This window comes from Magnolia sinica, chromosome 12, assembly GCF_029962835.1.
Source record: "Magnolia sinica isolate HGM2019 chromosome 12, MsV1, whole genome shotgun sequence".
Classification (NCBI taxonomy): Eukaryota; Viridiplantae; Streptophyta; class Magnoliopsida; order Magnoliales; family Magnoliaceae; genus Magnolia; species Magnolia sinica.
This window is the reverse complement of record NC_080584.1, coordinates 71298953-71316650: the sequence shown is the minus strand read 5'-3', so window position 1 is coordinate 71316650 and position 17698 is coordinate 71298953. Positions and strand designations below refer to the sequence as shown.

Here is a 17698-nt window from a genome sequence, read left to right as displayed (position 1 = left end):
ATTAAGATATATAGTTGGTACTCTGTGAGCTCCAACATGATGTATATGTTTCATCCATTCCGTTCATCCATTTTTAAAGATCATTTTACAGCTTTATCCGAAAAATGAGAGGGATATAAATCTCAGGTGGGTCACTTAACAAGAAAACAATAGTGATTGGATATCCATCATTAAAAATCCTCCTAAGGCCCGTTGTACTGTTTATTTGACATCCAATATGTTGATTAGGTCATACAGGCCCAGATGAAGGGAAAAAACAAAAATCAGCTTGATTCAAAACTTTCATGTCCCCCAAAAGGTTTTTAATGGTCAACACTCATTCAACACTGTTTCCTGTAATGTGGTCCACTTGATATTAGGATAAGACTAATTTTTAGTCTCATACTATAAAATGACCTAAAAAAATAGATGTACAGCATGGATGAAACACATACACCATGGTGGGCCCACAGAGCACCGACCACCAGCCAATGTGGCAGGGGGAGTTTCAGTGTCTTTGGCTTGCGTAGACACCTTTCAATGGTAGACTCTTCTGCTAGTTCACCACCATTTAAAAATGATGGTCAATCTCCCTTTGTAGATAGAATAGATTTTCACAGATATCCAAACCGTCCAAATCCCTTTAGCTATTGATGGAACGTAGATAAAATTACAGCGAGAAGAATATACCAACATTTGCTTCTGCCATAAAAATTTTGGACTTGTAACTAAACATCCATCTGATGCTTGGTTGGGTTATATGATCAATGTTGATTTTGAAGTTATGGTCCTTTTACAGTATGCCCCACAATTTGAATGGTCAGGATAACTATAAATACGAGTTCGATGTGAGGAAGACGCGTCACCACTATTTTCAAAATGATGGAGAACTATCATCAGCGTTTTGCTTTTTCATCAGCCCTCTGCTTTTTCATCAGCGCTCTGGCAGCGCCACATGCACCTACCGCCTTTTACCAGAGGAGCGGATCAGGTGTGGTGCCGGCCTAATACAACATAGTACGTCCCTTACTGTGTGGGGCCCACCTTAAAGTATTTATTGTATATCCATGCTGTCCGTCCATTTTTCCAGATCATTCTAAGCAATGATCTGGAAAACGTAGTAAATCCAAATTTCAAATGGACCACATAATGGGAAAAAGTAGTGATTGAACGTTCACCGTTAAAAACTTCCCTGTGGTTATTGTAATGCCCGCTGTAATGTTTATTTTCCATCCATCCTAGTTATAAGGTCATACGGAGAGGGATGAAAGGGAAAAACAAATATAAGCTTGATCCAAAACTTGTTTGGTCCATAAGAAGTTTTTAACGGTCAATCACCACTATTTCGTGGGGTGTGGTCCAACTGAGATTTGGATCTGCTCCATATTTGGGATCGTGTCATAAAATTAAAAACTGATGGATAGGATGGATGTACAATATATACATCAAGGTGGGCCCCACAGTCAGGTCCGCACCGTTTCGGGAGAGGCCATGCGCTCTCCTTTACCGTGCGGTCCGTAACTGTAGGAACAACTCTTGGTCATCCAAAACGTTGATATGGTAGGACCCATCGGATGATCCTAACCGTCCAAGAACATGGTCATTTCTCCTTTCTTGCATAGATATAATAAGTTCTTGGTTTACTAGCCCCATCAGCACACTATCCACACGCAACACATGTGCCAACAGGACGAGCATGGTGACTTGGACTTACCTTGGAGCTGGCCATACACAAATCTGACTTGTCCACTTATGGGTTGGCCCAGCCGTACATGAAATTAACGGACGGTTTTGACTAAAAAAATTTAAATGATCCATTCGTCTTAAGCAGAAAGTGTAATTTTACATGGAAAAATCATTAAAGACAAAAAACAAAATTACGGCACAAAACTATGAATAATGCACTATAAAAGAAGGTATTACATGACATAACATAGAGTCTTGATAGATTCCATCAAGTCTCGAATCTCCTTTCTCAACCCTAACTATGCTCTTGAACCCTTAAAAACCGATTTATAAAGTCCTAACACATATCTCCATCTTCCAAAACATGATTACAATTGTTATATATAGTGTAACAACTAAAATAGAAAACAACTTACACACTTACGTAATTTTACACACATCTTTAATGAGACCTTCGATAGCATCAACCCATCAAGTATTTGTTGTCGATGACATCAATAAACCTCATTTACTGACATATTTAAGACATTAGCAAAACTTAATTAGTTTAAACCTTTTTTAATTAATTAATTAATTTATTTATGCACACACACCACCACACAGTCAGGCCGTAGTGGAATTTCACCACCTATGGTATTCAAACCCTCAACTAGGTGTTGAAACTCCTGAGAGTCTACCACCGGAGTAAGAGTAAGGACCCTAGTTTAAACTTATCTAAGTAGGATTTTCAAACATGACAACCGGTGTAATATCCTCACCCTTAGAGAATTCTTTTTGAGTCCAGGTCAACCTTAATACCATCCATTTATACTTTGGACCGACCCAGCCCTCTTAAAATTCGTCTAGCCCAAACCGGATCGAACATTACCCATTTAATCATAAATGAGTTTGGCTTGAACTATCCAACCCATCACAAATGTGCTCAGGTTTGAGAATGGAATATGGTGTTAAAGGTATAACTAATTAATTTATATGCACTAACATACATATTTCATTTGTGTGTATCTACACTGCCTAATTCATATCTTTTCAGGGTATGTTAAATGTGGGCCCTACCTAATGAATGGCCCACATCTGGCTACCATGTTGCAACGGCAAGTGTGTTGTGAGAATTGATGGTAAACCCACACGTTCGTACACATTCATGTTACTAATACAAAGTGATAATCAGGTAGACAATCTGGTATTATTATATCAACGTTAGGTCTTTTGTAATAGATATTACACCAATTTTAAAAGTGTAGTTTGCAGGAGAATGGAAGAAGAGATAGCTCTCAATTGGCCAACAATCCAACGGCCCTCAAGTACTCCACCGATTCATCGTACATCTCTTCCATCCCATAGTTGTAGCTAAATCCAGCTTTAATCAGCTTCTCAATAAATCGACTTGAGATTCGCTGGAAAATCCTCAAAACTGGAATAGATCACACGATTAAAAATCATTTCAGTCAATAAACCTGGATCGACCAAGGTAACATGGATGATGAAGAATTCAAAATCGAGAGAAATGATCACATAAAGTACTTTCAGGCTACGTGTCACATTTGTAAAGGATGCAAATTGCACCCTTGAATGCCGAAGCTCATCCAATGGGAAGCTAGGTGGGGCCCACCTTGATTTTTGTGAGAAATATACCTTGTCCATATTTCTGAGATCCACCATGATGTTTATATGCCATCCAAACCATTCATAAGGTCATTCTACTTCGAAAAACTTAAAAAAGAAAAAATATTAGTGTGACCCAAAACTTCTGTATCCCATGGATGTTTCAACGGAGGGCATTCAATCTTCATTGTTTCCCGTAGTGTATCTTGTACTAACATGAAGTAGAAAAACTGATGAACCGACCGGATGGTTTTTATACAAACATCACAGTAGGACCCACCTAGCTTCCAACCACAGGAACTTCGTGGAGCTGGGAGAGGGATTGGCTACTCCCACGCCACTAGTCAATGGTTAGTGGTCGGTGTCCTTCTGTGGGTCCCACCATGATGTATGTGTTTCATCCATGTCGTCCACCCATTCTTCCTCATCATTTTATGCTATGAGCCCAAAAATGAGTTTGATCCAAATCTCAAGTGGATCGCATTGTGTTGATTGAATTCCCACCATTAAGAACTTCCTGGGGGCCAAAAAAGTTTTGGATCAAGCTGATATATATTTTTTCCTTCATCCAAGTCTGTATGGCCTAATCAACAGGTTATATCTCAAATAACCATTACAATGGGGCCTAGGAATTTTTTAATGGTGGACATTCAATTAATACTGTTTTCCCATGGTGTGGTCCACCTGATATTTAGATATATCTAATTTTTGGGATCAAGACCTAAATTTATCTTTCAAAATGGATGAACGGCATGGATAAAACACATACATCATAGTGGGGATCCACATTGCACCGAACACTGGCCACCTGGCTATTGATATCATCATGCAGAGGATGCGCACAGCTCAGAGCCGGCAGAAGTGTTTTACTGATCGTCGGCGTCGTCCCTTGGAGTTTAATGTAGGGGACCATGTGTATCTCAAGGTCTCGCCCATGAAGGGCATAGTGCGATTTGGAGCGAAGGGTAAGCTTGCCCCGAGATTCATAGGACTTTTTGAGATCACTGGGCGCGTTGGTGCCGTGGCCTATCGGCTTGCCTTGCCATCTCAGTTGTCTGGCGTCCACAACGTTTTCCATGTCTCTATGTTGAGGAAGTGTGGGTCAGACATTGTTCCTGTTATAGATTGGTAGCCGTTAGAGGTTCGGGAGGACGCTTCTTACATCGAGCACCCAATCCGTATCCTTGATCGGAAGGAGCAGGTCCTCCGGACCAAGGTCATTCCGTTAGTGAAGGTTCAGTGGGGTCACCATTCTGTCAAGGAGGCTTCTTGAGAGCACGAGGCTGAGATTCGAAAGCGTTATCCCCATCTTTTTGATGATTGATTGTGTTGTATGTTATCTCTGATGTTATATGATGATGAGTATGTTTCTTCTTCCTTATGAGTTATGCTTAGTTGCGATGATTGTGTAAATTTTGAAGATGAAATTTTTATTAGGAGGGGAGAGCTGTAAGCCCCGTATCCTATATCGTACATTTTGTAGACTTCCGCGGTTTTCCCGGTCGAATTCCAGCAACCTTCGACCCTTAACCGGTATTTGCGCGCGACCCTGATTCACATGTCGTCAACCCGAGTCGACTCAACCCAAGACCTTTACCATAGCGACCGCGCCGTCACCGCGGTTCCGATGCCGCGACTCGCGCACCGAGGCGATACCCTGGTCGGGAGATGTGGGCCAGCGTTCAGTGCGAGGAAAACGCCTAGCGTTGTAAAATCTGAGAGAATCTCTACGACTTGTCACATCAATCAATCCCATCATATCAAGTACATGTCAAGTACACATCACTTTTCACCCTTTCCTAAGAAAGCTCCAAAAGTCAAAAACTTTTTACAAGCCTATACCTTTCTTACACCAAAAACCCCAAAAGTCAAAAATCTCTTACACACCCATCACTCACCACATCCATCACTCCATCACCCATCACTCTCTCTCCCTTTACAAGTCTCTCTCATTTTCAAACTCACCTCCCAAGCAACCCAAGAGCACCATCCGTCCTAAGCCTCTCCAACTCTTCCAAGCCACAAGTGTGGCCCATCTTTCCCACCCTCTCATCTCCCATCTCAACCATCAAAACCTCATCTCCTCCGTTGGAATCGAAGCTAAGGAGCTAAGAAAGCCAATGGAGCAAGAAGATCAAGCGGTGGGTGTGTCATAGGCTAGATTTTCATGTGTTTATGATGGGCCAAGTGAGGCCAACGGATGAATGGTTTGGATCTCACTTTGGACCCTAGGATGTGGCAGATAGCCCACTTGGATCATCATGATCATTCCATGATGGGGCCATTCTCCATGGGCCCCATCATGATGTTTATTTTCCTTGCATACTTAGGGTCATTTAGACTGTCTATTTTAGTGGAGAAGGGATCTCCACCGTTGGATTTTGATTTAATGGGCCCACATGAAATGAGACCTACTTGATTTATGTTGTAGATCATGGAAGGGAGGGCCCATAGTGCCGGGGTCCCTCCATCATGCGTGTCTCACTCTCTATCTCTCTCTCTCTCTCCCTCTCTATTTCATTTTTTTTCTATATTATCATAATATGGTTGTATGGCCCACTTGGATAGACTCCACCCTGAAACATGTATTTTATCCAAACCATCTTCAAGTGGAGCCCACCTTATATGCATTGTACCCACACTACTTAAGCATGTGGTGGCCCACCTGAGTAGGGCCCACCTTAGATATGTGTGTGCCTAGACTGTCCAGCGTCCTTGACACTAGACGCTGTAATAAAAAAAAATATATCACTTTGATTTAGAACTTGAAGTGGGCCGCTCACACAGGCCCCACCACTAATCCATTGATCCGATCCATGCCGTTCATCTCATTCCTTGGATCATTTTAGGCATTGAGCCGAAAAATGAAGTTGATCTGAGCATCTGGTGGGCCATAGCATAGGAAACCGTGGTGGTTACCGTTGAAAAATAGCTTATTGTTTCTATTCACCAAAGTATATTCAATATTGGCTCGTTTAGTTTGTATTAAGCCATGAGACCCGACGGTTGGGTCGGATTCATCTGATACGGGCCCCACTGAGGAAAAACCTCAGAAATCCCAAAAAAAATAAAAATAAAAATTCATAAGCAGCAGTTGCTGCTGTTGTTAGAAGGCAGCAGGCAATGCCTGCGCACGCCCGGGCGGACGGGCGGAAGGGCACCGCCCACGGCTCTTCATGTAGGCCCACCTTGATGTTTATTTGTCATCCAACCTGTTCACGAGGTGGGCCATTCCCAGCAGTGGGCGCCCTCCAAATTTCAGCTCCATCCACAACTCAGGTGGCCCACACTGCAGGAAACAGTAATATTAAATTTCTGCCGTTGAAACTGTTTTGTGGGCCACAGAAGTTTTGGATCAAGATGAAATTTGTGTTTTTCCTTTCACTCAGGTCCGTGTGACCTTGTCAACAGGTTGGATGGTGGGAAAGCATTATGGTGGGCCACACACGTGGAACCCACCATTGTTGTATGTGTTACCACACCATCCATGGCTGTGGATGGTGGAACCCACCATGATGTATCAGTTTTATTCACACCCTCCAGCGGACGGTGGAGCCGACGATGGTGCATGTGTTCTATCCACACTGTCCAATGACAGTGGGACCCACCATGATGCATGTGTTGCATCCCATCCACCCAACCATTTTAAATGCTCATTTTATATCAGGGGTTAGAGAATGAGCCAGATCCATAGTCCAAGTGGACCCCACCTTGGCATGTTGTAAGGCTCATTAAGATGTATTGGGGCCTATGGGTTGAGGCCCATTTGATGTACATATGGGGCCCAATTGGTGTGGCCCATTTGATACACCTAAGACCCATGAGATTAGGCCCATTTGATGCATTCTAAGGCCCACGGGTTATGGCCCATTGCAATGTACATAAGGCCCATTGGTGCGGCCCATTGATGTGGCCCACTTGATGAATATAAGGCCATGTGATTTGGCCCATTTAATGTATTTAAGGCCCAATGGGATATACCTAAGGTCCATTGCAATGTGTGATACCAATATGGTTTATGTAATGATGTTTTTGACAGTCATGCCTTGGGAGCAATGTTGGTTTGACGTCCACATTGCAAGTATAATGTTGGTTAAATGTCCACATTACGACCCTCTGTAGGGCCCATTGATAGGCCTATACTTGTTGTGTGTAGGCCGTCTATGCCATCTACGTTGTAAGGATAATGTATTACTTCATAACATGATTAGTATAGTTTCATGATTCATGATCATACGCATCATATGTATGCTTGATATGAGAAGTCACTAGTCATAGCATATGCCTTCGGGCAGATTGTTTAGGGGCTCCCAGATAGGCAGTGTTGCCCTATATGAGGGCACGATACGCGCAGGATTGCTCCATGACTGGATAGTGTGATTCATGCATTTGCATTGTGTGACATGGTTACCGTACGCCCTAGCGACATCAGGGCCGTAGCCTCCACAGGCGTATCGTGGTTGGCAGGATTGGATACCAAAAATCTTATTCTACATGGGGTGCTATAGATATCCTTGGGTGAAAGTTCCTAAACCCTTTTGGTACCAAGAGGTTGCTCCAACATCTAGACCGAGTGGGTGCATTAGTGCCGAGTGCCGATTACCAGACGGTCACGCTTTCCACTGTGCCGTGGTCGGTTGGAAGGGAGTGCGGCCTTATCCGCCCAAGAGGAGGGGTAAAGCTAGGCTGAGTCTGACCAGCTCAAGGAATGGGTCCGCTATTGATGAGCCGAGCCCGATATTGGTAGGTAGATAGTGAGGTCTTTTCCACTCACCTTATTGCGCGCGATGGGGCGGCAATCTGGCTTGGAGTGTACTAGACCCCGGTGATATTCTAAATTTAAGCTGTATTGATATGTGGACTTAGATGAGGATTTGTATGCTTGAGTTGCATTTCGCATTACATAGTCTTGGTATGGCCGACATCATTCATACTTTGCACCGCATGGCCTTGGTACGGCTAATGGCATTCTTGGCTTTCATCAGCATGTTCCACATTACTCTAATACTGCATAACGACATTACCACCTTGAGCACACACTTTCACCACCCTCTAAGTTTTTTATAAGTTTATGCACGACCGTTGCGTGCAGGCGACGTTGGAGCGCAGTAGCGCTAAGGAAGGAGTGCTTTGCAGATCATCTTGGAGCTTTTTGTTCATCGTCATTGTATTTCCCTTTATGCTCATTGTACTTGTAAAGTTTTTGATCATAGTGAAAATGTGATGGAGTTTTTGGTTGTTGTTTGTGGGTTATGCCTTTGGTTATGCTTATTACGAATCACACTAATGTTGAAAATCCTCCTCGTAACATCCCAAGATCGGAACTTAGCGAATGGGCGCTGGGAGTCGAGAATGGGGTTTTACGGAGGCTGTCGGCGCCGGATTCGGCAATCGGAAATTTTGTGAGCCCGGTTTTTGAGTTTGGGACGTGACAGAGAGAGAGAGAGAGTGTCACAACAGGCATGGTTGGCATACAACTATTTACCTGCTGGTTGACGGAAGCGTATTGGCTGGTGTACGAAGTGGATTTGCGGGTGTAACGTTAGCAAGCACTGTGGGTCTGATTACAAGGTATGTATTTTATCCAAACCGTCTATCCATTTGGCAATATCGTATTAATGCTTGAGACCAAAATTAAGACATATCTAACTATTAAGTGGACCACACTACGGAAAGTAGCGGAGGATTGAACATCTACCATTGAAACCCTTCTTGGGTTTACAAAAGTTTTGGATCAATATGAAATTTGTTTTTCCTCTTCACTGAGGTCTTTGTGACCTTACGAACAGATTGGATGAAAATAATCGCTATGGTGGGCCATACAAATTGTTCAATGGTGAAAATCATGATCTCCGCTTCTATTTATGGTGTGGTCCAGATGATCTTTGGATATGATTCATTTTTTTGGATAATGCTCTAAAATGAACTCTAAAAACAGATGAATGGTATAGATTTACTAAATACATCACTGTGGGGCCATGTAACTTTGATCTCCTTTGAACCGTTCGTACAACTCGGAGCTCGAGGAGCGTCAGGGCTCGTCTTCGCACAGCACGTACAGAGCAGTTGTACAGCTGGTAGGAGCTATAGCCTATACGGATTGGCTACTCCCCTAACACAAACCATTGGTTGATGGTCGGTGCTCTGTGGGGCCCACCATGATGTATGTGTATCATCCATGTCGTCCATCTATTTTTATATATCATTTTATGATATGATAAAAAAAATGAATTATATCTCAATCTCAAGTGGACCACATTACAGGAAACAATGTTGAATGAATTTTGACCGTTAAAAACGTGTTGGGGGCCATAAAAGTTTTGGATCAAGCTGATATTTATTTTTTCCCTTCATTTGAGTCTTTATGACCAAATCAACAGATTGGATTTCAAATAAACAGCATAGTGGGCCTTAGGAGGATTTTAATTGTGAATATCCATTCATTAGTTTTGTCCTGTGGTGTGGCCCACTTAAGATTTATATCCCTATCATTTTTTGTACCAAGCCCTAAAATGATCTGTAAAAATTGATGAACGGCATGGATGAAACACGTACATCATGGTGGGCCCCACAGATCACCGACCGGAGTAGCCAATCCGTTAGCACTCATACATAGAGCAACTGTATAGCTATAGGAGCTATAGCCTATAAGACAGCAAGAGCTATAGCCTATAAGACAGCAAGAGCAATAGCCTATATACAAGTACTTGTAGAATTAAAAGTAGATTTCGTACTGAGTTAGCTGAGTAAACTATGTGGGCCCATCTTGAATTTTTTTGGTTTATCCAAACTGTCTATCAGTTTTTTCAGATGATTTTAGGGATTGGTGCTAAATTTTAAATATATCTAATAATCAAGTAGATCACACCATAAGAAACAATGTGAATAATGATTTTTACACCATTGAAAAAAATGACGAACCCACCCTTTTCGAATCTGATCCGACTCGGTTGTCCTGACTGAGACGGACTCGGATCGGCTCAGGCTAGGAGGGATTAGGATCTGTTCGGGTCAGATGACCCGGACTCGGCTCCTGGTCGGATCAGGTTCGGGTTCGGCTCTCCAGATTTCGATCTTGAGTCGAGTAGGACCCAATCCGGTCTGACTCGGTCCGATGCCCAGCTCTGGATGGCGGCGTCACTGGCCAAACCGCGTCCAACATATTGGGAATGATCACATACGTGCCATATGTTCAAGGCTGTGGGTGCCTCTTTTCATTTTCACCGTACATTCCACGGATCATCTTGATCTAAAACTCAGATGGGATACACCAAAGGGACAATGTGCAATCATGTTGAAAACTTTGTGGCCTACCTTAGTTCTTTTAATGCCTTGATTTCTTTTTATCCCTTCATCCTGGTGGTGCAAACATGATGAGTGGGTATGACATAAATACGAAACGATGGACCCGACATTCCATCTGCAGGTTTCTATATTTGGTGCACCCCTGCCTAATGTCTCCAGTTTTTATCTTTGGCGTGGCCCACCTGAGTTATGAATCAAGCTGGATTTTGGGATTTAGACCTAACATGGATGGTTTGATGGCATTCATTCATCAATGTGGCCCCACATAGCTTGAATGCGTTGTACCTACACTACATTTGAACGTATGTGATTATTCATGTCCACACATAAGCCACACGTGTACAGCTTGTATTGTGTCTGTCCATTTGATGGCACGTACGGACACCACATTTCATGGTGTAGATCATACCTGCGAGCAAAGACAGCTATGCTGACGCTTCGTGGGACCTCTGGAGTTAGAGATGAGCCGGTGATGACACCAGGAACAATGGTGATGAGATCTATACTGTTTTCTTTGGAGAATTTCCATGCTGGCTTTTCCGTTAGGGTTTTCGACACTCCATATCCCTGAATTGTTTTATTTTACGTATATGTTGTGATTTTCCTGCTTGTGAATAGTTTCATTTTCGAGTCTGGTTATTAAAATACATGAAAGGTCTATAAAAGTGTAAGAGAAAAGGCATGTTTAGGTATTGAAAAACGATAAAAATGAAAAAAATAGAAATGTTTTGATCATTAGCGTGACCTCTTATGTTGTTTGGATGATAAAGAAAATACAATAGATTCCATGAAACAATCAACTACCTTTTTTCACGGCATGGATTTTGTAGGAAAAACGAGGTGATTAATGCCAAAGGAATATTGCCAATAAGGATATAACTTGGGTTCAAGTCAACTCAAGTATGATCGGGTCGGGTTGGGTCGGATTGTTAAAGTCCTTGGGTTGGATGATGCCAACCTGATTTGAATTTAGGTAGGGTTTATGTTGAGCAAACATGGATTATGTTAGGTTGGGTTAGGAATAATCACATATATCCAAGTTGGGGTCAAGTAGAAAGGACTTAGGGTTGGGTTGTTGGGCACCTCAGGTTGTGGGTTGGATTGAAGATTAGGTTCTCTTGGGACGAGTTGGGTTTGGGTTGTCCCTCAACCTTCCCAAGTTGCAACCCCACATGTTGAGGGAATTTTGATAATTTGACGATGGGTAAACTGAATTACCTTAGTTTAGGTTTGCTTCATTAATGTATGGCCAATATCCCTCATTCATTGGTAACTTGTGTTCGACATGTCTAGTTTAGGCAATCTGTGATAATCCTAAGAAAAGCAATCGACAAACTCTTTAAATAAGTTAATGAGTTCTGTTAGTGTTTGAGAATCTATCAATTCACTAATAAAAATGGTTTGGGATGGGCCAGTGATGACACCAAGAATAATGGTGATAAGATCTATGTTGTTTTCTTTGGAGAATTTCCATGCTGCCTTCTCCGATAGGGTTTTTGACACTCCATATCCCTGCATTGTTTTATTGTACATGTATTTTGTAATTTTCCCCAAGTGGTTAGTTTTTTTTTTTTCTACTGTGGTTATCAAGGTTATCAAAGGAGGGTTTGGATTGTAAGTTACTTTAGATAAGTTAATTATACATTGATTTCTATTTCTTAAGTTGATAAACAATATACTTGTCAGCAAAAAAAAATTAAACATCACATAAGTATTTATCTCTTAAGTTTATTTGGTCCACTCACATATTCTTTACTGATCATGTGGGGCCAACCTTTGATGTGGATTGTTCATTGTGTGGGCCCCACCTTTGATGCGGGCCACCATCATGCAGGGTCCACCTTGGATGTGAGTCATTCATCATTAGGGGTTGGCCTTTAATGTGCATCGTCCACTATGTAGGGCCTACCTTTAAAGTTGGCAATCCCTCATGTAGGGCCCACCATCTTTGTTATTGTCTATCATGTGGGGTTCACCTTTAATATCCATCGCCCATCCTATTGATTGTCCATCATGTGGGCCCAACATCTAATATGGGTCATCCATCATACGGGGCCCGACTTTGATATGGGCCACTCATTGTTAAGAATGACCTTTGATGTAGATTATCCATCATGTGGGGCCCATCTTGATGTGGATTATTCATTCTGTGAAGTCCACCTTTGATGTGGACCGTCCATCATTTGGGCCCCACTTTCATTGTGGATTGTCCATCATGTGGGCCCCACCTTCAATGTGGGTTGTCCATCATGTAGGGCTTGTCTTGGATGTAGACCATTCATCATTAAGGGCCAACCTTTGATGTAGACCATTCATCATTTAGGGTCCACCTCGATGTGGGACATCCATCATGTGGGCCCCACTTCAATGTCCACTACAAAACATGTACAACCAACTTTAATATGACCCATCCATCATATAGGCCCCACTTCAATGTCCACTACAAAACATGTACAACCAACTTTAATATGAACCATCCATCATATAAGCCCCACCTTTGAAGTGAGTTATCTAGTATACCCTCTTGCTTTGGATGTGAGTCTATTTATCATCAGAGGATGACCTTTAATGTGGACCATACATATGTGAGCCCACATTCATATGGGGTAATCCATCATGTGATCTGAGCTATACATCCTGTGGGGTCCACCTTCAATGTGGATAGTCCATCATATGGGTCTTCCTTTGACAAGGATTGTGAGAGAGTGACTCTTAGAGAGAAAGCTATAAAAGTCATAAGTCAAAAAGTTATAAAAGAAATTATTGAAATAAGTAGCTTTTAGCATTAAGTTACTTTTATAATTATGCTTATCGAATCAACTCAAGTGAAAAAAAAAAAAGAAGTGATTTAATTACTTAAAATATGTTTAAAAGGAACTTATTTGGTGGTATCCAAATAGGCCCTAAAAGACATGAAAGGTCCAAAAAAGGAAGAGAAAGACTTGTTTGGCTATTAGGAAAATCATGAAAAATGAGGAAAATGGAAATGTTTTTTCATTGATGTGACTTTTTATGTTGTTTTGATTTTTTATTTTTTTCAAAAGGAATGATGCCACATGGCGGATCAACTTTTTTTTTTTTTTTTTAATAAAAGATTTTATTGATTAAGAAAAATGTATATCAATAATCTTTAGGCCTACCCCCAAAAATCCAGGATAGGCCTATCCTGTACTACTCCTAGCATTGCACAAAAAGGGAAAAAAAAGCCACTAGAAATGACAACCCTATAATTATTGCGTCCTAATAATAGCATTCACACCAGTTGGATCCAAAGAAATTAGGCCTCTAACGTAGCGTGGGAGGTCTGCATGACTGTACTATATCATGTTTAGGTGTCAACCACTGCCCATCCTTGCTAAGGCTACCACAACCGCATTACCTTCACAAAGGGTGTTGGATATTTTAAAAAGCATAGAGTATCATTTTTTAATAACTATCCCCATTCGATACCAGATGTTCCATGACACAACCCATGTTGTATTCGAGGCAACCTCTACTGTAACTTTAGAACATGTTTTGATAAGGAAGTTATTCAATCCCATTTCACCACATATTTGTAAGGTATCCGCCAAGTTTGGGCTTCCACAACCGTATTCGCCACCCAATCATAGGATTTGTGGAATGCAAAGATTACCTTTCCCCAATGATCTCTATACTCCTTCCCCTCTATCATTACCTGCGTTCCGTCTTGTTGATACATCAACGTTAAGCTTAAGACAACAATTTATTGGTTTCCCCACTTGATGATTTGGAAACATTAAGTGGTAGCGCATCTAGTTTGGAAAATAGTTTCACCCCCTCTAGCATGTCCAACATATCGATTAGTTATGGTATATAAAATTTTTACTTTACGATTATTTTATTTATTGCTCGATTGTCGATACACGTGTGCCAACTCCTATCCTTCTTAGGTGTCAATAGAGTTGGTATGACACTTGGATTGATACTTTCTCGCAGTAGACCCTTACAGATTAATTCTTTTAGTTGTCCTTGCAAAATATCTCACTCTTTCGGGCTCATTCGATAATGAGAGTGATTGGATAAGTTAGTCCCTGGAATAAGGTCTATATGGTGTTGTTTCTCTCACATGGGAGGCAACCCATCGGGAAGTTCATTGGGCCAATGTAACACCCTGGAATTTTGCTATTTTAATTGTCAAAATCCTTAATTTTTTTTAAAAAACTAGCCCACATCATCACTTACTGACCCTAGACGCACGAATTGATCCTATACATGGTTGGTACTAATAAAGAACCGTACAAATAAGATTAATCAATCGTAAAAAACCAATGAATTCAACCGATCATTTAAATATCGAGTTTAGCCCCATAATTTGTTCAGATAGGGTCCAAATCTAACTGACCTACCACTGACTAATCAAAACAGCCGTAACTAAATTAAAGATCTACCCAAACCCGAGCTAGCTATGGGTCGGACCTTAATGAATAAACCAAATCAACTTAGTTACTCTTTTAGCCTAAAACCGACGGTTTAAAGTGATCATGACCGAATTATCATTTTTGCCAATTTTGAATAGGCCACACTGTAAACTTAATTAATCCAGACCTTAACAATTGCACCTAAGAAATATTCCTATCCAATTTATTCCAAAAATGTCTCGATTACCCAAAAAAGCTCTAAACTGCTCGTTAGTGGGCCACTAGTTCCGAAATTATAGAGTAGTGTCCATCTCACTGAGCTTGTAATCCATCGCAGACAATGGACTTAAGCGAAGCCTTGAAATGGATGGTTTGCACCATCAAGCCAGCACTTGTGAGACACGACTCTCCAAGTCAATTGCTTTAAAATCTAAAATTTAAAACAATTAGCCCCACCACTTAAGATAACAAATTATGACATTTCAACCATTAGATTTCATCCTAACTCGCACCATAGATCTGAGATATTTTCCTGCCCTTATCCACCGAATCAAACCCTTGATCGAAAAACAGTGACCGTTGATCGCAAATCGGACCCCTTTGATCAATTTCTGTATCTGTTTGCCACTAAATGTTGGACATCCCCTCATTAGATCATGGGACACCTATCCCATGGCACAGATGGGCCAAGGGGCCATTAGGATAGCCCCAAAATTTGTAACTGAGCCCCATAGGGTCACATGTAATGAGATTTGTCACCCCATGACCATTTGGGCAAAACCTAGGCTATATAAGCCTTGATCCCTCTAGAGAGAGAGAGAGAGAGAGAGAGAGAGAGAGAGAGAGAGAGAGAGAGTGGAAGGGGAGCTAGATTTTGAGAGATCTCCCTCTCCTACCACAATCACTCGCCGGAAATCACGGCTCCACCACCATAGAAGTGGATTGTCGCTGAGAGGAAGGTAATTACCCAAACTCTCCTCAGATTTTAGTATGCTAGGCTACTTACATGTGTCATAACATGCAAATTCAATTGGCACAGGGCCCTGACGCATCATTTCTTGGACCTGACACTGTTAAAGCAACTACGTAAGCCCTCAACCAACCCTAGGTGTGGACCATTACCTCTAGGTGGCCGTTTATCACACCTAGGACAAATTTTAGTGATTGTGTCTGTTAATTTGCTTTGCATGTTACTTGCATGGAGTGGTATTGTTGAATTGGAGTTTGTGCATGGGTAATTCCTAAACTAGGGAAGAAATATTGGTTCCTAACAACCCTAATGCTTGGATTGTTTGATTTATTTTGTCAAATATGGAATTCTAAGCATGACACCCCCAAATTTCCAAATTCAGCAAGAAGGATCTTGTTGCATGTCCCCATTATGTGCGAATTGGGTTAATTAACTGTCAATTTTACTCCATACATCTTTAATTCCTTCTGAAATCAGTTATTATACTCATTTTCTCCTATATTCTTATTGTAATTTAGGACTCATGTGCATGTTTATCTAGAAATACCCTGAATATTATAAATCCATAACCCTTGTGCTGATATTGGATGTGATTCATTGTTATGTAATTCTAAATTTCTCACAACTTTGAGTAGATCGACGTCTCCTTTATTATGTTACATCTATACACTGTTCCCTTTCACGATCGGCTAGCAAATTTAGAACCCACTTAGGCAGCCCTTCTAGTAGGCCCGCCCACGGGCAAATTTGGCCCAATTAGTAAAATTGCGGATTGTCGGTTGTAGTCAAACTACGTGAGACGTCACTCTCAAAGCTAAACAATTTGTAGTTCATTTAGTGGGGACAAATTGGCCCACAAGACAGCCGTCTATGTTCGTTAACCATGTATGTACATGCTTACTTGAACTCGAGACACCCTATGTCCATTTTTGCCCACTGATAAACCGCTGGTTGCGGCCCACAAGTCTTGGGAGCTAAGCATGGTGGTATGAGATACTATGCCCGAGCTCTCGGCCTATGCTGGGGTGACGAGCCTCCCCATAGTGACCGCGAGTAAGGACTCTTTATCAAAATTACCTTCATATGATTTTAATATTGGAAGTGATGAACCCAAAATGGGCCAAGGATCGCGAGAGCAATACTACCACGGTCGCTAGGGCCATGCGATCAGGATAGGGCATTGATCTGTCAAGGGGTCTCAGTTTTCCCAAACGGCTGGATGAATGGACGTAATTAATCAACTTGGCTAATATCTCTCATCACATTGCATTAGCTAGAATTGGCGATTCGGCAGTCGAGGTTGCGTTGAGGGAGAGTTGGGCATTGCGATTATTAAGACGTTGTTGCTCAAGGGAGTGTCAGAAGTAAGGGCATGCATCATATCACAAAAACATGCATTTGCATTAATAAAAGTGGTTAGGACTCTATGAATGATTTCTTTTTACTAAATTTGTCCTTGTGTATGATGATATGCTCAACTTATTGTTAATGGAACCATGAGTTAGCTACTCACTCCCACTCTGGGGTGATGCTTTAAAACACCAAATAGAATCTGTCTTAGATGCATGAATCACGGAGCTCGACGCACTTGATAGCGCGATGTGGATGATGAGGAGGAGCTGTCATACTTTCAGATCTTTGTCGGATCCTCATAGTCCGCTATAGGGTTGACTACGGGGCACAAGACAAGAGTCCAATCATTTTGGGGATGATGTATTTGCGAGACTAGTCCCTCCTGTTATTTATTTTATCTTACGTTGGACACACACACACA

General features: G+C 41.6%; 1 protein-coding gene and 1 long non-coding RNA gene across 3 annotated transcripts in view; one reads left to right on the top strand and one right to left on the bottom strand.

Annotated features, from left to right (window-relative positions):
• LOC131221646 (uncharacterized) overlaps positions 1-11811 on the top strand; it is a 70269-nt gene extending 58458 nt beyond the window's left edge. Inside the window, exon 3 of the long non-coding RNA XR_009159508.1 lies at positions 11688-11811. This is a non-coding gene — a long non-coding RNA (uncharacterized LOC131221646). The remainder of the gene's footprint in view (positions 1-11687) is intronic.
• LOC131221645 (anthocyanidin reductase ((2S)-flavan-3-ol-forming)-like) overlaps positions 10485-17698 on the bottom strand; it is a 45977-nt gene continuing 38763 nt past the window's right edge. Inside the window, exon 4 of one of the 2 annotated variants that reach the window (XM_058216939.1) lies at positions 10485-11142. In XM_058216939.1, coding sequence (XP_058072922.1) covers positions 10861-11142 — 282 coding nt within the window. In that variant the 3' untranslated portion in view covers positions 10485-10860. Of the gene's footprint in view, positions 11143-11743; positions 12088-17698 lie in introns of those variants that run through there. The other variant, XM_058216940.1, reaches the window with a different exon arrangement.